Source organism: Plecotus auritus, assembly GCF_963455305.1.
Source record: "Plecotus auritus genome assembly, chromosome: 3".
Classification (NCBI taxonomy): domain Eukaryota; kingdom Metazoa; phylum Chordata; class Mammalia; order Chiroptera; family Vespertilionidae; genus Plecotus; species Plecotus auritus.
Genome location: NC_137772.1, coordinates 131,467,012 through 131,489,243, shown reverse-complemented (window position 1 = coordinate 131,489,243; position 22,232 = coordinate 131,467,012). Strand labels below are relative to the sequence as shown.

The following is a 22,232-nucleotide window of genomic DNA, read 5'->3' as shown; positions in this document are numbered from 1 at the left end:
TCTTTCTCCTTAGGTTGTCAAATAAAAAAATGACAACAATAGCCATCTGATGTGAATGAGTCAAAAGTACATCTATTTATTTTGTCAGATCGACCAAAAATATATATTTTTTAAATATTTTTATTGATTTTCAGAGAGGAAGGGAGAGGGAGAGAGAGATAGAAACATCAACGATGAGAGAGAATCATTGATCAGCTGCCTCCTGCATGCCCCACACTGGGGATCAAGCCCACAACCCAGGCATGCGCACTTGACTGGAATTGAACCCAGGACCCTTCAGTCCACAGGCCAACGCTCTAGCCACCAAGCCAAACCAGCTAAGGCAAAAATATATTTTTTAGTGTGCTGCAGAATCTTAGTAATTAGTTTATGTCTGTCATGAGATGACAAAGGTTGAAAATCACTGATCTAAAAGAAGGCAGAAAGAGAGGAAAAGGGAAAGAAAGGACTGATAGAACAAATAGAAAACAAATAGTAAAATGACTAATTTAAACTTAGCTAACAAATTGGTAATTACAAAATAGTTATGGGGATGCAATGCATAGCATAGGGAATACAGTCAATAACATTGTAATAACTATGTATGGTGCCAGGTGGTACTAAAATTATCAGGGGAATCACTTGATAATTTGTTTAACCACTATGCTGTAACCCTGGAACTAAAACAAAATACTATTGAGTGTAAACTGTAATTGAAAAAAATAAAATGTTTAAAAATTTAAACTTAACTATATGGATAATTGCATTTATTTATTTATTTATTTATTTATTTATTTATTTATTTATTTTAATTTGGAAGGGAGGGAGAAAGAGAAACATTGACATGAGAGAGAGATACTGATTGATTGCCGGTGGAAACAAACCTAGGACCCTTTAGTCCATGGAACGATGCTCTATCCACTATGCCAAACTGGTCAGAGCTGGATAAGTGCATTTAAATGTAAGTAGTCTAAATATCCAAAATAAAGAGTAGAGATTGTCAGATTGTTTTTTAAAAAATCCTATATAATAAAAGCCTAATATGCTAAGTGTCTGACCATTTGTTCGACCATTTGACCAGTCGCTATGATGCACACTGACCACCAGGGGGCAGATGCTCCGACTGGTAGGTTAGCTTGCTGCTAGAGTCTGGCCAATCAGTACTGGGCGAGATGGGCCGGACATGCCCTGGATGAATCCATCCACTGGGCCAGTTTTTGCCCAATCCTCACAGGCCAGGCTGAGAGACCCCACAGTGCACGAATCCGTGCATCGAGCCTCTAGTAAATCTGTATATATAAAATCCTAAACAACCGGTCAACCGTTCAACTGGTTGACCGTTTGACTGGTCATTATGACTTGCACTGACCACCAGGGGGCAGATGCTCAACATAAAAGCTGCCCCCTGGTGGTCAGTGCACTCCCACAGCGGGAGCGCCGCTGAGCTGACTGACGTGAGCCAGACACCAGGCTCACAGCTGGTGAGCACAGCTGCGATAGTGCCAGCCTCTCCCGCCTCCGTGGCAGCACTACCAAGCGGTGGCGGCAGGCACAGCAGAGCCAGGATGAGTGGGAGCAGCATGCGCCTGGCCCGGGCTCGGGCTCTTCTCCGGCGCCTGCTGCTTTGTGCACTACTACATCCCCCGAGGGGTCCTGGATTGCGAGAGGGCGCAGGCCAGGCTGAGGGACCCCACCAGTGCATGAATCCATGCACCAGGCCTCTAGTAAATAAATAACTAGCAAGACTCAGCTATATGCTGCTTGGGAGAAATTCATTCTTTAAAATATATTTTTATTGATTTCAGAGAGGAAGGGAGAGGGAGAGAGATAGAAACATCAATGATGAGAGAGAATCATTGATCGGCTGCCTCCTGCATGCCCCACACTGGGAATTGAGCCCGCAACCCTGGGCATGTGCTCTGGCCGGGAATCAAATCGTGACCTCCTGGTTCATAGGTCAATGCTGAACCACTGAACCACATCAGCCAGGCAGGAGAAATGCATTTTAAGTATCAAGACATGAATATTCCAAGTAAAAGGGTGGCAAAATATTTGCTAGGCTAATACTCACCAAAATCAAGCTGGAGTGTTTATATTAATATAACATAATATAGATTTTGGAGCAATGACTATTACCAGAGGTAAAGAAGGTCAGCTCATAATGATAAAGAGGTAGATTAATCAGGAAGACATAACAATCCTAAATGCATATGTACCTAATTATAGAGCTTCAAAATACATGAAGCAAAAATGCTAAAACTACAGGGAAAAATAAATAATTCCTAATTAAAGTTTAAAATTTCAATATCTCTTTCTAAATAATTGATAAAAACAAGTAGATAGAAAATCAATAGGAATATGAAATATTTGAAAACCACATCAACCAACTTGACCTACTTGACATTTATAAAACACTATCCAACAAAAGCATGATTTCCAAGTACCCCTGAAATAGTTACCAAGATAGACCATATTCTGGGCCACAAAACAAATTTCAATAAGTTTCAAAGGATTCAAGTCATACGAAGTATGTTCTCTGACTAAATTAGGAATCAATAAGACAAATACACTTGGAAATTTCCCCAATATTTAGAAATGAAGTAACACACTTCTAAATAACCCAAGTTATAAAGAGCTAATCAAAAAGAAAATAAGAAAGTATTTTAAATCAAATGAAATGAAAACACAACATATCAAAACTTGTGCGATGATGCTAAAGCAGTACTTAGAGGGAGAATTTATAGCACCAAATGTTATTATAAAATAAGATAAGTCTCAAAACAATGATTTCAGCTTCCACCTTAAGAATGAGAAAAATAACAGCAAATGAAACTGTAAATAAGTCGAAGGAAATAGTAAAAATCAGAGTGGAAATCAATAAAATAGAAAACCAGGAAAATACAGAGAAAACCAATGAAAAAAAAATGCTTCTTTGAGAGAATCAATAATATTGATAAACTTCTAGAAGATACAAATTACCTGTATGAGAAATGAACGATGTATCATCAGTACAGATTCTATTGATATTAAAAGGATAATAAGAAAATATATGAATAACTTTATGTCAATAAATGTAACAATTTAGGTAAAATGACACATTTCTTAAAAAATACAAACTATCAAAGCTTACTCAAGAAAACATAGGTAATCTCAATAGCCCTATTTCTATTAAATAATTTTTTTTGGTTGTTTAAAACCTTCTCACAAAGAAAACTCCAGGCCCAAATGACTTCACTAGTGAATTCTCCAAACATTTAAGGAGTAAATAACACCAATTCTTCACAAACTCTTCCAGAAAATTTAAAAAGAAGAAATGCTTCCCAACTCATTCTATGAAGTCAGCACTTTCCTCATAACAAAAGCAAAGATATTACAAGAAAAGAAAAGTGCAGACCAATACCTTATATGAACATAGATGCAAAAATTCTAAACAAAATTTTAGCAAGTCAAATCTAACAATATATAAAAAGAATAATACATTACATTAGTGGGGTTTACCCCAGGAATACAAGATTGTTTTAACATTTAAAAAACAATGTAATTTATAATATTAATAAATCTAACAGCCATTTCTGTTTAAAAGAAAAAAGAAAAGAAAGAAAACCTTTAGCAAATGATGAGTAGAAGGGAAATTCCTCAACCTGATAAAGGGCATCTACAAAAAAACTACAGATAACATCATGCTTAATAGTGAGTGACTGCTTAACTCTTAAAATCAAGAAAAAGACAAAGATGTCTATTCTTACCATTTCTATTCAACATTGTTTCTATAAATATTGATTCTAGCCAAGGCAAAAAGGCAAGAGAGGAATTAAAAGTTATTCAGATTGGAAAAGAAATAAAACTGCTTTATTCTCAAATGACATAATAATCTATACTAATAAAAAGATAATATGCCATGGTGGTGGGGGCTGAAGCAGAGGCAGTTAGGGGCGATCAGGTCGGCAGGGGAGGGCGGTTGGGGGCAACCAGGACAGCAGGGGAGAGCAGTTGGGGGTTATCAGGCCTGCAGGGGAGGGCAGTAAGGAGCAATCAGGCTGGCAGGGGAGAGTAGTTGGGGGCAATCATGCCAGCAGAGGAGCAGTTAAGGGTGATCAGGCAGGCAGGCAGAGGTGATTAGGGCAATCAGGCAGGCAGGCAGAGGCAGTTAGGGATGATAGGCAGAGAGGCAGAGAGGTTAGGGGCGATCAGGCAGGCAGACATAGGGTTTAGGGGTGATCAGGCAGGCAGGCAGAGGGGTTAGGGGTGATCAGGCAGGCAGGCAGGTGAGCGATTAGGAGCCAGCGGTCCCAGATTGTGAGAGGAATGTCCCCCAAAGGGTGTCTGATTGGAGAGGGTGCAGGCTGGGCTGAGGGAATCCTCTCGTGCATGAATTTCGTGCACCGGGCCTCTAGTATATATATAAAAAATCCTAATATGCAAATAGACCAAACAGCAGAACAAATGAACAACCAAACAACCGGTCGCTATGACATGCGCTGACCACCAGGGGGTGTGAGCAGAACATGGCAGGCATCAGCCGCCGTGGGATGGTGGAGCTGGTGAGAGAGGGCAGGTGGGGCGCCGGTCGCTGTCATAGGGGCAAGCCTCTGGTGGTTACTGAAAATTCTTTGCTCCTGCAAGCCGCAGTCCAGCCCTGCACTCACACATGCTGCCGGTGCCCAGCACCAGCCCCGATCACTCGGAGCTGTCAGCAGGTGCAAGCGGTGGCTGCCAGCCCCGATCTCATCCCTCAGGGCTTCTCCACCTTCCCCTGCTCCTGAAGGGTGATTGGGGCCAGCAGCTGCTGCTCGCACCCGCTGACAGCACTGGAGCTGCCGCTCTCACCCACTGCCAGCGATGGCCCCACTCACACCATAGCAGGCTCCAGAGCTGCTGCTTGCACTGGCTGTTGGCGCTAGCCCCAGCTGCTCTGCACTGTCAGCGGGTGCGAGCAGGGCCAGCGCTGCCAGCATGTGGGAGCAGTGACAGCAGGAGCAGGGCTGCCAATAGAGAGGGGACCAGGGCCGCAGCAGATGGGGCAGGGCAGAGGTGCGGAGGATGGGCCAAGACCCGCCCCTGGACCCACCGCAGCCTTGCGGCCCACAGTTCCTTTCAAGGTACACAAATTCGTGCACTGGGCCCCTAGTCTATGTATAAAGTCCTTTGGAATCTAAAATAGTCAAACTTGCCCTAGCCAGTTTGGTTCAGTGGATAGAGCGTCGGCCTGCGGACTGAAGGGTCTCAGGTTCAGTTCCAGCCAAGGGCACATGCCTGGGTTGTAGGCTCAATCCCTAATAGGGGGTGTGCAGGAGGCAGCCGATCAATGATTCTCTCTCATCATTGATGTTTCTATCTCTCTATCCCTCTCTCTTACTCTCTGAAATCAATAAAAATATATTTTAAAAATAAAAAAATAAAGTAGTCAAACTCATAGAAACAGAGAGTAGAATGGTGGTTACCAGAGGCTGAGAAAGGGGGAAACAGAGAGCCAGGCATTGGTCAAAGGGTACAAAGTTTCAGTTATGCAAATGAGTAAGTCCTAGAGATCTACTATATACCATAGTGCCTGTAGTTAACAATATTGCATTGTTTCCTTAAAAATTTACCAAGAAGGTAAATCTTATGTTGTGTTCTTATCACCAAAAAAATTAAAAGAGGGCAGATAGGGCCTGGCCGGATGGCTCAGTTAGTTGGAGCATCATCCTGTGCACCAAAAGGTTTTGGGTTCACTTCCCGGTCAGGGCACATTCCTAGGTTGTGGGTTAGATCCCTGGTACAGGTTGCATATGGGAAGCAGCCAATCGATGTTTCTCGCTCACATCCATGTTTCTCTCTCTTCCTTCCTCCCTCTAAAAATCAATTAAAAACAAAACACATCCTTAGGTGAGGCTAAAAATAAAAGACGGCAAACAGAAACTCTTGGAGATGATAGGTATTACCTCCAAACTCATCAAGTTGTGTACATTAAATATGCACAGCTTTTTTTGTGTCAATCATTTCTCAATGAAGTGTTTTTAAAAAGAATGGAAAAATCCTTTGAAATGTACCAAAGAGCTGCTAGAATCAATAAGTTAATTTAGCAAGGTTGCAGGATGCAAGATCAGCATACAAAAATCCATTGTATGTCTATATACTAGCAACCAAAAAATAATAAATTCAGTTTAAGAAATAATATCATTCATAACAGCATCAGGATCAAATCTGACAAAAGATGTGAGATTGAGATATGTACACTCACAACTGCAAACCATTGCTGAGAGAAAATTAAAGACCTAAATAAATGGTGAGGCATAGTTCCCTTCTATTTCTGGGTCAGAAGACTCAATGTTACTTGGATGTCAGTTGTTCCCATGTTGATCTATAGATTCCCTATAATCCCAGTCAAAATTCCATAACACTTTTTTGCAGAAATTGACAAACTGATTCTAAAATTCATATGAAAATGCAAAGGAAATAAAATAGCCAAACAACTATGAAGAAGAAGAACTAAGTTTTAGGCTTATTTTCATCCTATCTAATAAAAGAGTAATATGCAGATTGACCATCACTCCAACACACAAGATGGCCGCCCTCATGTGGTCAAAGATGGTTGCCCCCATGTGGACACAAGATGGCCGCCACAAGATGGCCGGCAGGGAGGGCAGGTGGGGGCGACCAGGCCTGCAGGGGAGGGCAGTTAGGGGCCACCAGGCTGGCAGGGGAGGGCAGTTAGGGGCAATCAGGCCGGCAGCGGAGCAGTTAGGCATCGGTCAGGTTGGCAGGGGAGTGGTTAGAGGGTGATCAGGCTGGCAGGCAGAAGCAGTTAGGGGCAATCAGGCAGGCAGGCAAGCGAGCAGTTAAAAGCCAGCAGTCCTGGATTGTGAGAGGGATGTCCCAGTGCCCGTCAGACATCCCTCAAGGGGTCTTAGATTGGAGAGGGTGCAGGCTGGGCTGAGGGACACCCCCCCCATGCATGAATTTTGTGCACCGGGCCTCTAGTATTATTATAAAGCTATAGTAATCAAGACAGTATGGTGTAGGTGTCAAAATAAACAATTCAATAGAACAGAATACAGTCCAACAACACACCCAAACGTATATGGACAACTGATTTCTTTTTTTTTTAATCCTCGCCCAAGGATATTTTTCTCATTGATTTTTTTTTTTTTTTTTTTTTTTTTTTTTTAGAGAGAGAGAGTGGAAAGAAGAGGGAGAGACAGAGAGAAACACCGATGTGAGAAAGACACATCAATTGGTTGCCTTCGGCATACCCCCGACCAGGGCTGAGACCCTGCAACCGAGGTATATGCCCTTGACTAGAATCCAACCAGGGGTCCACAGACCAACGATCTATCCACTGAGCCAAACCAGCCAGAGCTGGACAACTGATTTTCAACAATGTTGTAAAGGCAATTAATGGGGGGGGAAGAGATAATCTTTTCCATAAATGATGCTGGAAAAAGTGGATATTCATGAACTCAAAAAAATGAACTTTAATCCATATCTTCATTATCATATAGAGCTAAAAGTGAGACCTAAAACTATGACATTTCTAGGGGGGAAAAAAGCTTAGGTAAGCAAAGATTTCTTTCCTGTGACACCAAAAACATGATTCATAGAAGAATAAATTTATTAAACTGAACTTATAAAAAATTTAAATTTCTACACTTCCAAAGACGCTGTTAAGAAAAACAGAGCCAGCCTTAGCCAGTTTGGCTCAATGGATAGAGCCTTGGCCTGTGGACTGAAGGGTCCCGGGTTCGATTCCGGTCAAGGGCACGTGCCTGGGTTGCAGGCTCAATCCCCAGTAGGGGGCGTGCAGGAGGCAGCTGATTACTGTAATGATTCTCTCTCATCATTGATCTTTCAATCTCTCCCTCTCCCTCTCCCTTCCTCTCTCTGAAATCAATAAAAATTAAAAAAAAAAGAAGGAAGGAAGGAAGGAAGGAAGGAAGGAAGGAAGGAAGGAAGGAAGGAAGGAAGGAAGGAAGGAAGAAAAGAGAAAAAAATAGCCAGAAGTGGCAGCAGTTGTGGCTGCAGGCCTGCGGGGAGCGGGCTGAGGCTGGCTAAGCGAAGCACCACGCAGCAGTGCTGAGCTCGCAGCCCTGAAGATGGGCACCGAGATCATCCGCGAGATCCGGAGTGCCAATAGGGAAAATTTCAAGAATTAGGAGTTTATGTTGAATTATGTTGCATATGGGATGTTTGAGGTCTTCTGGCATTTGCATCTGCCATAGTTCAATGAAGAATGTCCTTATTACATTATGGTGATGGTGACCAACAAGAAAAGTCAGGACCTGTCCCTGTGTCTAGGGAACCATACAATTCAATTCACCTATAGCTCCATGGTGTACCAGATAAACTTTACTCCATTACAACTAACCCCTCGAGTCTATAGTCCTCTGACACCAGCATATTCTATAGTAGTGTGCCTTCAAACAAGAGCAGTCAGTTGGGGAGATGAGAGACGGCTGCACTGCCACCCCTGGCAGTTTCTAGCACGAGACCTCAGAAAACAGATTCCAGAGTTTTTTCAAGTTTGCAGACGCAGAACACCACTAATGTCAGACAGATGTACGATGATGATGCTGCAACCCGACTAAGGGCAACAGCGAAACTTCGGGTGGAGCCAGCAGCCTCTGAAGGTGCGATTGATATTAAGCTGGAACCAAGTGACTACACCAACGAAGACCTCAATTTTGTGCAGGAGAATCCTTATCTTAGGAAAAAACCTACAATGACACAGAGGGTTCTTTTCAGCCTTCTGTTGAAATTTATTGATCATCTGCAAGTTGAACTGCAGATAGTGGTTGGTGTTCACTTAAACAGCAATCTCATTAGCAGCAAAACAATATTCATGCTGCCAAGCAACTCGGTATACAGAACAGCCGGGTATATGAGACAGGACATTTGTGTGAACCAGAAGTGCTTAACAGCTTAGAAAAGATAGTCCCATCTTCAGAAACAACTCAGGAAAAAATGAGTATTGCGGGGAAAACTTTTGGAAAAGAAACTTACACCATCTTCTAGCAGTCAGCTCTGCCGTTACTTCTCTGCTTGTAAGAAAATGGAATGTCCCTTCTATCATCCGCAACACTGCAGATTTAACAGTCAGTGTACAAGACCTGACTGCACGTTTTACCATCCCACCATTACGTGCCTTGAAATGGGTTCGGCCTCAAACCAGTGAGTGACATCCAGTCCTACTTGGCAGAAGATTGTGAAGTTTGAAATTTTTCATCTAATGATGAAAGACACTCTAAAAGAACTTGTCAAATCTTTGAAACTGAAATATAGTTTTCATAATATGAAAAAAGAAGACAGAATGAGCCCGAACCGGTTTGGCTCAGTGGATAGAGCGTCGGCCTGCGGACTGAGGGGTCCCAGGTTCGATTCCAGTCGGGGGCATGTACCTGGGTTGCGGGCACATACCCGGGAGGGAATGTGCAGGAGGCAGCTGGTCAATGTTTCTCTCTCATCGATGTTTCTAACTCTCTATCCTTCTCCCTTCCTCTCTGTAAAAAATCAATAAAATATATTAAAAAAAAAAAAAAAGAAGACAGAATGAGAAAAAGTATTTTCAAAATGCATATTTGATAAGGAACTTGTATCCAGAATATTTAAAAAGTCTCAAAATTCAATAGTAAGAAAACAAATAACCATTTTTTTAAAGGGTCAAAAGATTTGAACGGTTTTCATCAAAGAAGATATATGGGTTCACAAAAGCACATGAAAAGATGCTCAACATTATTAGCCATTAAAGAAATGGAAATTAAAATGACAGTGTGATATATATGTATAGTTCAAAAATCAGGTCTGTGGTGACATTCGGATAGGGTAGCAGAGGTCAGAGGTGGGAGAAATGGACAGGAGGAAATATGGGGGAGTGGTGGATATGTGTATTACCTTGACTGTGGCAATGGTTTCAAGGGTGTATACATGTGTTAATACTTATCAAATTGTACAGTTTAAATATGTACAATTTATTGTAAGTCAATTATACCTTAATAAAACTGTTTAAAACAAAAGTCTATGGGGTAGAGTTCACTAGTTATTAACTGCCCATATCTCTGCATCCATAATTCAGGCACTGAGGGAAGCACTTAGTTACCACAAGGGCAAAGGAATTAAAATCATAAACAATTTAGTCTGATAAGTATATAAATCATCCAAGGCAGGAGGGGGAAATTAAGGAAAAGATAACGCAGTAGGTGATATGAACAGTTACTGCTGAGAGTTGGAAACACTGCAGAGAAAGAAGAGAGAGAGGTGAGTTTTCAGCCCAACACAAGGCCTTTCTCTCCATCTTTATGCTACCTGCTCATTCCCAAGAAGCCGAGTCAATGTTTAACTGCCGTGGGTCCTGTGGTCGGTTCTGCTTCCCTACTCCTCTGCCTCCTTGAGCACCTGGGCAACCTGCCCCAGGGGACAAGGTCCACACCTACCAAGCAAAGCCACTGGCCCTAAAAGTGGGGAAGGAGTGAGGGACAGGATGGAGCCCTAGAGGGGCCCAAGTGCAGACCATGGAGTCCTTTGAGACACACTCTGGCTTTTTCCCAGTCACCACCACTGAAAGATGGAGTTAGTACTGGAGCTAGAGGTTGGCATTCACAGCTACCTGCTGCCCCCCATATCCACCATGTTCATCTCCTTCCCCAAATTCTAAAAGGCCCTGGCACTCTTCCCCATGGGATGGGAGAGACCACATGCTCATCCTAGAAAGACATCACTCTGCGGGCCACCCTTCTCAAAAGCACACTATGTAGTGTCACCTGTAATATTCCAGGTGACATTTTTAAAGACATAAACTGATGATAGTCCACATGAGCAACACAACAATGAGCATACATCATTTATGCTGTAATGTACACTAGTCTGTCCAATACTGAGCGTCAGTAATTAACTCAAAGTGGCACCAAATTGTCACATGCTACTATTACTCTTACAGAAAGAAATGTGCTCCTTGCTTCTCTTTGAAAAGATGCTCAACATCACATGAAAAGATGTCAAGGAGCATCAAGGAGCACAGTGTCCCCTGATGCCGGGTGTCATTTAGTCCCCTTTACAGTGGTGTCCCTAGGTGCTCTCTCCCTCCAGTTAGAGCTGAGGTTTACTCTGTTGCTGCCCTTCCCCCACAGTCCTTACCCTCAAGAGCCCTAGTTCTGAGAGGTCCAGCTGTGGTCCATCTGTGGTGGTCCATTCTGGGTGTTGAAGAACTCAGTCAGCTGGCAGCCAGGATCCAAGGAGCTAGAGAGGTTCCTGCTGAAAGGCCCATGTTCTGAAGCACCCAGGTCCTGGGTGTTCAGGGACTGAAGATGAGAGGGAAGGGTGGGAAGCGGGGCAAGGAAGAGGGGAGCACCTGTCCTAACATGAGGTGGTCTCCAGCTGGTGGTCTATGACTTGCAAAAACAAAAGATTCTCAGCACAGGTGACCTCTGCCACTGGTTTTTAGCAACCTGGACTAAGAAATTCAGTATAAAATAGTTGGCAGATGATTTTCTTTTGTCTGAACTGAGATTGGCAGGCAAGTAATTTAAATTCCCTCCTGGCAGATTCAAATCGTCTTGCCTAAACCCTCTCCTACCACCTTTCCCACAGTGGGCCTCAGGTGATCCAGTCTCCCCATCCCTATGGCCAGAGCTTTAGGGGGACAGGCCCTGGTGGAAGATTATGTTTGCTTTTCCCTCCAGGAAGTTGAGGATGGAGAGCATGGAAAATAATTCAAATGTGCAGCTTCACAGCAACTTCGTCAGTCATCACCCGTCCCCACCACTGCCGGACACGCAGGGCACGCGGTTACCGCTATGTAGAACAGCACTCAGACTGGCTTACTTGCCCCCAGGAGGAAGACTACCATGAGAAGAGACAAACTTCACCTACTCCTGAGTTTTGCCTAAATAACCCATACTTCCTACTTTCAATTCTTCTCTCTCCCACAATCTTAAATCAGTCTTTGCTCCACACTCCACTGTAACTGTTCTTACAAAGTCACAATGCTAAATGTAATCATCGATTCTCATTTCTCAGCTTTCTTAAACTATCTGTGGCATCTGGTTAGTTCGCTCTCCATCCTCCCTGCGAGCATTGCTTTACTTGCCTCCAAAACCCTTCATTTTCTTGGTTTTCCTTCTCCGTTGCTGGTTTCTACTCTGTCTCTTTTGTTGGCTTTTCTCAAATCCCCAAATCCTGGGTGTCTCAGAACATGGGCCTTCAGGCTGAAAGTGGTCTGCTTCTGCCCTTACTTCCCTATAATTAGTTCTCAACACAGCAGCCAGAGAGATTATTTTAAAACTAGAGGCCCGATGCACAAAATTCGTGCACGGTGGGAGGGGGTGTCCCTCAGCCCAGCCTACACCCTCTCCAATCTGGGACCCCTCAGGGGATGTCTGACCGCCCGTTTAGGATCGGGCCTAAATGGGCGGTCGGACATCTCTCTCACAATCCAGGACTGCTGGCTCCCAACTGCTCACCTGCCTGCCTTCCTGATTGCCCCTAACCGCTTCTGCCTGCCAGCCTGATCACCCCCTAACCATTCTCCTGCCAGCCTGATTGATGCCTAACTGCTCCCCTGCCAGCCTGTTTGCCCCTAACTGCCCTCCCCTGCAGGCCTGGTCCCCCCCAACTGCTCTCCCCTGCAGGCCTGGGTCTCCCCCAACTGCCCTTCCCTGCAGGCCTGATCACCCCCAACTGCCCTCCCTTGCAGGCCTGGTCCCGCCCAACTGCCCTCCCCTGCTGGCCTGATTGCCCACAACGGCCCTCCCTTGCAGGCCTGGTCCCTCCCAACTGCCCTCCCCTGCTGGCCATCTTGTGGTGGCCATCTTGTGTCCACATGGGGGCAGGATCTTTGACCACATAGGGGCAGCCATCTTGTGTGTTTGAGTGACAGTCAATTTGCATATTACTCTTTTATTAGATAAGATGTAAAATCATGCCCTAGCCAGTTGGGCTCAGTGGATAGAGTGTTGGCCCACGGACTAAAGGGTCCCAGGTTTGATTCCAGCCAAGGGCACATGCCTGGGTTGGGGGCTTGATCCCCTCCAGTAGGGGATGTGCAGGAGGCAGCCAAACAATGCTTCTCTCTCATCATTGATATTTCTATCTCTCTATCTCTCTCCCTTCCTCTCTGAAATCAATAAAAAAATATTTTTAAAAAGAAAAAAAAAAGAATATTGTTCCTTAAATGTTAAAAATAAATAAATAAAAATAAATGGATAAATAAATAAAATGTAAGATCATGCCAGTCCTGCTCAAAACTCTGCTATGACTCTGCATGTCACTGAGGAAAAGCCAAAGTCTTACAAAAGCTGACAAGGCCCTACAAAGTCTGCCACTTCATTCTCTTTGCTTTTCTGACCTCACCTTCTAATTACTCCCCTCTCTGCAGCTCCTCAAACAAGCCAGTCAGCCTCTTGCTTTAGGACCATTAAACCTTCTGTTTCCTCTGCTTGAAGCACTCCCTCCTCCCCTGCCCCCATACCACATGGCCAACTCTCCCACCACAGCAAGCCTTTGCTCCAATGTTCTCAATGTGACCAGCCCACCCACACTCTTGATCCCCTTTACCCAGCTCTACTTGGTCTTTTTCCATAGCTCTCATTAACTTCTGATAGGCTGTATACCTTTCCTATTTCCTATGTTTATTGTCTGTCTCCCTCTTCTAGACTATAAGTCCACAAGGACAGTGAATTGGTCTTTTTGTTTATAAATGCATCCCAACCACATAGAATAATTCCTGGCATATGTTAGGTACTCAGTAATTATTACTGAATGACAGGGTCAGGGTCAGGGTGTTTGGCTATGTGATGGGGCACCTGACTGAGACTGGAAACTCTAGAAAGCCATTAGGATGAGGCAGGTGCTTAGAGTGGATTGGCCACAGGTCCTGGAAGGAGGGTGTTTGCCTAGGACTGTGGTTGGCAAACCGCGGCTCACAAGCCACATGCGGCTCTTTGGCTCCTTGAGTGTGGCTCTTCCACAAAATACCACGGCCTGGGCGAGTCTATTTTGAAGAAGTGGCGTTAGAAGAAGTTTAAGTTTTTAAAAAATTTGGCTCTCAAAAGAAATTTCAGTCATTGTACTGTTGATGTTTGGCTCTGTTCACTAATGAGTTTGCCGACCACTGGGCTAGGACATTGGAGCAGGCATCCCTCCCATCTCTCTCCCTAAAAACCCTGCCAGTGGCTTCTGATTTCAGATGGGCTTCCTTTTTTCTTTCTTATTTTTTCTTTCTTTCTTCTTCTTCTTTTTTTTTTTTTTTTTTTTTTTTTTAGACAGAGAGAAACAATCTGTTGCCTCCCATATGCACCTTGAGTAGGAATGGAACCTGCAACCTTTTGTGTACAGTACAACACTCCGACCAACTGAGCCACCCGGTCAGGGCAGGTGGCCTTTATACCACTTTCTCAGCTTCTCTGGTTTACAGCTACAATGTATAATGTTTACCTGTTCTTTGATCATAATCTTGCCTCAGCCCTTTTCCTGCTCTGGAACTCACTTCAGATTGGATCTACCAAATGTCAGAGCTTCAGGGAACAGAAGGAGACATCACTTATATTCCTAGTTTGGAACTAAAATTATGTTTTGGGGAATTTTTCATCCCTGACCTCGCCACTGAACAAATATTAATTATAATAAAGTTTCTAGCTTATCCTCACCCCAAAGCACAAAAGCAGCTATTTAAAGCTATGACAGAGAACGGGGATGGGTGCTATCAGAGGCAGGCTGAGAGCACACGTTCCTGAGCACAGTACCCCCACAGTACCCCAGCATCCTTCTCCAGAACTTGTTCAGAACATCCCCCTCACCCGCTGAGAGCCCAAGCCCCAATCTGAGGACCACAGGTTTAAATAAAACAACTCCACCAGGAGAAAAGGGGTCAAACCAATCTAAATGGTCTCCATTCTTTCCCCCTCCTTCCTCACAGTGGCAGCAAAGGGTCCTGTCATAAAGAGGTACCAGTCGGAGGGGGCCAAAGGGGAAAAATGGGGGGACATCTATAATCCTATCTAATAAAGAAGGAATATGCTAATTGACTGCCACGCCCTCAAAGATGGCAGTGCCCACAGCCACAAGATGGTGGCGCCCAGTCCCCTCAGCCCCACTGGGGCAGCACTGCATGCCTGCCTCCAGAGTTCCCCAGTCCCCTCAGCCCCCCAGCTGCCCAGGGCCGCCCGAGGCTCAGGTAACCAGGGCTGGCCAAGGCTTGCGCTGCTGGCAGTGGCAGCAGCAGAGGTGTGATGGGGGCATCGCCTTCCCCTGATCGCTGGGTCACCTCCCACCTCTGAGGGCTCCTGGACTGTGAGAGGGGGCAGGCCGGGCTGAGGGACACCTCCCCTCCAGTGCATAAATTTTCATGCACCAGGCCTCTAGTACTCTCAATAATAAAAATAAAATTAAAAGAAAAAAAATAGCCCTGGCAGGCAGCTCAGTGGTTAGCATGTCGGCCTGCACACGGGAGGGTTGCAGGTTCTATTCCCTGGCAACTATTTGGGTTGCAGGCTCAATCCCTGGGCCCGGTTGGGGTGCATGTGGGAGGCAACTAATTTCCATGTGTCTCACATCGATGTCTCTTTCTCTGTGTCTCTGTCTCTCTCTCTCTCTCTTTGTCCACTCCCTCCCTCCCTTCCACTCGCTCTAAAAACATCAATGAAAAAAAATATCCTTGGGTGAGGATTAACAAAATTAATTAATTAATTAATTAATTAATTAATTTTTTTAAAAAAAATGAGACTCAGTCTCTTATTGACAAAGAGACAAGGAGATGACAAGAAGTGCTCGGGCCCATTCTCTGTAAGAGCTAGTGCTGCTTGGGAGGTGAGGGGAGTTAAATGATGACAGAGGGGTTAAACCACTGGGAGCACCCAAAACCAGAAAAACAGGCATGTCTAGGTTCCTCTAATGACTATATGTATCCTTGGTTAGTCCCCCTTACCTTGGCAAAGGTGCCTTTTCCTTAATTCACCAGGTGGCCCCGATGACTCATGCCCTTCAGCAAAGCTAAGCATTAGCCTCTAGCTCCAAAGCCCCTCAGAACTCTTCCCTCCAGCTGCCATCATTCATCAGGGAAAAGAAGAGGGTCCTAAGGCCCTGCCTTTGACCAAGGGAAGGGATTGTGGCTGGTGGTGTAAGGAGTCAATAAAGAGAAATGTCTCCACTGTCCATCGTGGTCTGCGTGCTGGAAGGCAGGCTCTATCCAGGAGGGAGCCGCCACAGCAGCCACCCTTCTGTCTCCACCTCTCCTGCAAGCACCATGTGAAAAACCAAGGGCCTGGATACTCTTTTCTTCCTGGGCCTGCATTTCCACCCAGGTCTGCACAGACTTACCCCAAAGCCCTGAGGCAGAGCCCCGACCCAAACGCTGCCCAGCACAACCTAGCAGGGTGAGCCCCACACCCCCGCTGCTCCTCACTGCTGCCTTATGCTTCCCCTTCTTCACCTAGTGGTCTCGCACTAGACCTGGGAATCACTCTTTCCCACCTCTTCATGCCGGTTCTGCTAATTCCCAAGCCAACCTTTACCCAATTCCAGAGAGGCTTGGGGAAAGCTGCTCACCGCCTAAGCTTTCTGCCATGTGAAGAGCTAAGCTGGTTACGAGGTTCCAGAGAGTCTCAACACCCAGCTTAGGCCACAGACTCCTCCTCCCCCTTCCCTCCACCCAGTTCTCTGAAGGGAAAGTGCTCAGGCCTAAGTTCCTAAACAAGCATGTGGATGTCCAGGGCGAGGTCAAAAGTGAAAATCCCTCCCTTCTTCCTTCACAATGCAGACTGAACAAAGTCCTGTGAGTTCAGGCTGCTGGCCAGAAATTCCTGGCCGGAAAAGCCATATCAACTCCCCCCCGCCCCCTGCCCGCCCCTGCCACCCCTCTGGAAAAATACAAGTTAGCCTCCAGTCCCAGAGCCAATCAACCCCCAATTGCCACAATCCTGAGAATAACCCTATGGGCTCCGAGCATCTCTCTGTGTTCTTCCCATTCCTCCCACCTCCACTCTGTGTTGTAGGTTTTCTCTCTCTCCAAAACCATTGTGAGACTGAGCTTGATGCATTTTGGAGGCCCCTACTCACCCTGCAAGATGGTAGGTGTTGCATTAGGGTACTCTCCTTGTGGCCCGTGAAATTACTACTCCCCTCACCATATCCCCCTGTGACTGCCTCTGCATGTCTCCTTCCTCCAGCTCGGACTGCAGCCCCACTTCAAAACCGGACCTGGGAGCCCAACCATCAGCAAGGAAATCTTCCTAAGCCGCTGCTCACCCAGAACCATCATTACCTGAGAAAGCCCCCTGGGGCTTCCCAAGGTGAGCTGGGATTCCCTGAAAGGGTCGGGAAATGACCACCACTGCTGTAGGGGTAGCAAAGTTACCCCAGAGGTGAGAATGGAGGGGAATGAGAAGCCAGCAAAGAACTAAAGTTAGAGTTCATGCTCCCCCCCCCCCCCCCCACACACACACACATTTTCAGTGGGAAATATATGAAGGAAGAGCCACTAGAATCAAAGGTTATGACACTGGTGGGTGTTAGGCAGTGAATGGCTTAGGGAATGTCATGGTACCAGAATAATAGAGGAAGACACAAAGCCATGGCTAAGGAATCTCAAGATCATGGGACAGTTTGGTGTTCACATCATCTTCAGCATAGCTACCATTTGTTAAGCATTTGCATACATTGTCTCTAATCCTTAGCAGAGGTCCTCAAACTTTTTAAACAGGGGGCCAGTTCACTGTCCCTCAGACCGTTGGAGGGCCGGACTATAGTTAAAAAAAAAAAAAAAACTATGAACAAATTCCTATGTGCACTGCGGGCCCGGGATGAGTCGGTGGCTAAGCAGGACAGGCAGCGGCACCCGGCGGGCCGGATAAATGTCCTCGGTGGGCCGCATGTGGCCCGCGGGCCGTAGTTTGAGGACCCCTGCCTTACAGCAACCTTTCAGGTATTACTATTCCATTTTACAGGTGCAGCAGTGGAGGCTCTGAGGACTCAAGCAATGCGCCCCAGATTACACCGAAAGTAAGTGGCAGAGCCAGAATCCAAACTCTGGTCCATCTGGTTCCAAGCCTGCACTCCTATTTCCGTAATGCCATGCTAAAATAGAACACCCCTGGGAGAGTCGCCATGTGTTTAGGTCTCAGGCTCCTGCAGTGTCCTTAATGAATTCTAAGGAAGGGTCTTTCCAACTCCAGCATGCTATGTGTCTCTAGGACCGCTCAGAGGGGCAGTAAGTGCAGGCGATGGGGACACCTCCTTCCAGGGTTGGTGGGTGGTGCAGTGGCTCTCACCTCCCCCATTTTTGTAGCAGAGATAGGGAAACCTCCAGACGTTGCCTAGGCCAATGATCTCCCCGGCCACTGACAGCACAAACTCCATCTTGTTGTTCCAGTGCCCGCGTTCCAGGGTGCCATCTTCCTCTGCCTTTTCCACGACAGGGTACACCGGTTTTGTCTCTCCATTACTGGCTGTGCCCGAGACCCGGCTATCCATCCCACCTGGAAAACAAGCAGAGCACTCTGTCACTTGGGAACTCTGGGAGGAAAGCGCTCCCCATCCTTCACCAGCAAATGTCCAAGGGAATAAGTGCACAGGGAGAGAGTGCATTCCTGCTCCCTTGTCTGCAGACCCAGGTCCTCCTTAGCTCTGTGGGTAGAGGCTGGGTGACTGCTGCTGAAATATATATTCCTTTCCTGTGCTGGGAGGAAAGGCTGATACTGAAGTACAGATGCTGCTTCCACCCCACAGACTCTTGGGTTGGGATTTGTGGACATGGGAGAACTCACACGGGCTCCAGATGGTCTACGTTCTCCTTGCCACCCCACAACTCCCCTTGTCTGTGGTAGCATGAGCTTTAGTTTCTTTATTCTGTATGCTGGGGACAATTGAAGGGATGGGATTTTTATAAATCCTCAAAACTACCAATTTTTGTTGCAGGAATTTATTCAAAGAAAATAATTCTGACTGTGGGTAAAGATTTTGGCTTAAGGATATTCATTGCTTTTAACACCAAAATATTAGAATGTACATAATGTTTAAGAATGGTAAATAGACAAATAAATTATGGTTACATACACACAATGGACTACTATATAATCATTAAAAATTGTGTTGCAGGAGAAAGTATAATGAATGAAAAGTGTTCATAAGATGTGAAATGAAAACAGTTATAAAATAGGTCATACAATATGATTATGCTGGAAAAATATTTTATATTTATATGCATTGAAAGATTAGGATGTCCAGAAAAATGTTTTGCTCTCCATGGATTATAGGAATTTTTCTTATCTATATTTTCTACACTTTTATCAAAGAACATGTTTTATTTCAAAAACCAGTTTTTTTAAAAACTCCTTTCAAAGCAATGAGAGACGTTGAGTGGGACCAGAAACCCTAAATAAGATGAGCTGATCTTTCCAGCTACTTCCTCCATCTCTCTCTGAAATCAGCCAAAGGAAAAGATGAACTCTGGGTGCTTTTCTTTTTGGGTGAAAACAAATGAAGGAAACTGTTACAGTAGAGAAGACAACGCAAAATGAATAAAGAACAAGAATTCTAAATCCTTCACTGCTCTATTCTAGACTCTTATTGGGACTGAGGATAAGACTGGATGTGGTTCATATATGGCGAGCAACTACTATGGGAAAAGCTCTTTACATACATTTATCTCATTAATCCACACAACAACCCTGAGATGTAAGCAGTGTTACTCTGCTTTGTAAATGCAGAGACTGAGGCTCTAAGAGGTTAAACAGCGTGTCGGCTGCCATACAGCTGGTAATTGCACAGCCAGGACCTAAACCCACTCTGTTCCTGTTTTTTCAATTACATTCCTTGATTACGTTGGCTGCCTAGATTTATCAGCATGTTGAATATAAGCATCTTCTCATGACTCTCCCCTGATAGTATACAGTAGCTCCTTTTCCAGAAAAGTGGGCAAATGGACTTTTTCCTATACCTCAAGAAAAGTTCTTGTTAGCGGAACTTTCTCAGCAGGAGCCCCAGCTGGGCACAGACTCTCCGAGGGATCCAGAACATCAGGAAACAGTAGACCTTTGTTTATTTGATAAATAGGGAATGGACTCCAGAGGATGTTAGTGGAATAAGAAGGAGAAACGCAAGCAGCTGGTTCCAAGACGATTCTTCAGTCATTTAGAGAAGGTTGCCTAATGTCTTGCGCTGGTTCTGGGCCTCCCGTTAGCATCTGATGATGTCTTCCGAGGGTGGAATTCATCTCCCTTCACTTCATCATCCTCCCAGATCCCATAAGAAACAGTAGCCCTATCCTGGGTCCCTTGGCCTCGTTAAGGTTCTGCTTCTCAGAGGTAGCCTCGTGCGGTTGAAAGGACATTAGGAATAGAGTCAAACAAGCCTGGATTCAGGTTCTAGCTTTGAGCCATAGCACTTACTGCCTGACTTCAGGAAAAAAGAAGTACTTAGTTTGCTCATCCCTGACAGTGAGAATGATAGGATATACTTAGCTATAAGGATTAAATCACTTAGTAGAAGCACAGGAATTTAAATTTTTCTTTTCTTTCAATACTATCAAACTTTTTATGTTCTTCAATCTTAACTCATTTCACAGAGAAGAAAGCCTTCATTTTCTTAGCATTAAACCCAAATGTCTTCCCTCTCAATCTAGGATTCTCTTTCTCCAAATCATATTGTCCCTTAAGTCAACAACCACTGAAGTTTCAGAAAGTAAAGAAAATAGCATATACTCTTTGCATGGTCACACATAAATGTCAGAAACATTTTCTAGGAGAGCATCAAAAAACCCTTTGATTATAAGTCCTGTGGATCCCACCAACCTGTAGTCTGACACCCAGAAACAGAAAAAGAAGAGAAGAAAATGTTACTAACCTTCTTGCAGTTGCTGCCAGAGGTCCAGGCACGGGAGAAGAATTATCTAAGGGGGAAGGGGAAGGTGCTGGCTATTTAAAGTGTGGTTCCAACTCCCCTGTGGCACTTGTAATTCTAAACTTGGCCCAGCCCACATTCTGCCCTCCCGCCTCCCCTTCCTACAATCCCCCTTCCCCTGGCACCAGACAACTCACACGTGAGTGATTTCACAGCCCGTGGAGTGTGTTCACGCCCTGGCAGGTCAGGCCAACTGCCTGTGAGATTATCTGCAGCACACACGCCTCCCTGGAGTTCACATGCTCTTCCCCTCTTGGTGACAGTGGGTTCTCCAGAGGGATCCTGCCTTCCATCCCTTTCTCCTATTCAAGTGTTCCTATAAATCCAGCAAGAATAGATGTTCCTTTGGTCAAGCCTATACAGATTAATTTAAAAGTACATTTATCTTATTCTTTACAGCTTATGCTTTGGAATGGACAATGATTTAGAATAAAGATACATAGATTATGGCAACTCTAAGAAGTGAGAAAAACTTCCTAAACACACACACACACAATCCTATATAATAAAATCCTAATATGCAAATTGTCCCCTCGACTGGGAGTTCGACCGCTCACTATGACGTGCGCTGTCCACCAGGGGGTCATGAAGAACATGGCGGGCATCAGCGACCCCTCACTGGCTACCTGGGGGCAGGAGTGACAGGACAGAGGTGCAGTGAGAATGCGGGGTGTCTGCTGAGCTCGCTCTCACTCCCCGTGTTACCCTCCTCCAGGATGCCAGGGCTCGCGCGCCGAGGAAGCCTTTCCCCTCCCCACCACCCCCGCTCAGGTGCTGGGCGCCCAGGAGGAGCCTGCCCTGCACTTGTGCGGCCTCTTTCAGGTGAGCCAGGCCACAGCCTCCGGGACTTCAGGGGTGGGTCAGGCTCCCTGTGGGTTCACACAGGAGCCGGTCTGTGAGGCCAGCCAGGAGAGAGCGTGCTGCCTGCCCGGCTTCCGTGCAGTGCTGCTGGGCAGCCCAGAGGCCCACGCTGTGCCTCGGCCTGCAGCGCCCAGCTGCGCTCACCACATCTCCGCATGTGGACTTGGGTGCTGTGACTCAGACGGAGGGGGGTGCGCGGGGCCCCGGGGGCCCAGGTGCCCAGGGCCCAGAGGTAAGCTGGGACTTGCCCTTCCACACCAGATGCAGACGCTCACACTTTGATTGCCGGCCAGGCCTAGGAACTGCACCTGAGCACGAATTTCATGCACCAGGCCTCTGAGGCCGGGCGGGGGGAGGGGCTGCGGGTGGTTGGCAGGCCAGCCCCACCCTCAATCAGAGTGGGGGGGCCGATCTGCTGGGGGGACTGGCCAGTCGAATTCCCGGTTGAACTCCCAGTTGAACTCCTGGTCAAGGGGACAATTTGCATATTAGCCTTTTATTATATACTAGAGGCCTGGTGCATGAATTCA

The 22,232-nt window shown here is 45.8% G+C and overlaps 1 protein-coding gene across 1 annotated transcript in view; it reads right to left on the bottom strand.

Moving 5' to 3' along the window:
* The window catches only part of SLC6A13 (solute carrier family 6 member 13), a 52,697-nt gene extending 31,831 nt beyond the window's left edge, over positions 1-20,866 (bottom strand). Inside the window, exons 1-2 of the mRNA XM_080660334.1 lie at positions 20,785-20,866; positions 18,213-18,419 (exon numbers count right to left, since the gene is read on the bottom strand). Coding sequence (XP_080516460.1) covers positions 18,213-18,414 — 202 coding nt within the window. The 5' untranslated portion in view covers positions 18,415-18,419; positions 20,785-20,866. The remainder of the gene's footprint in view (positions 1-18,212; positions 18,420-20,784) is intronic.
* Positions 20,867-22,232: the final 1,366 nt, after the last annotated feature.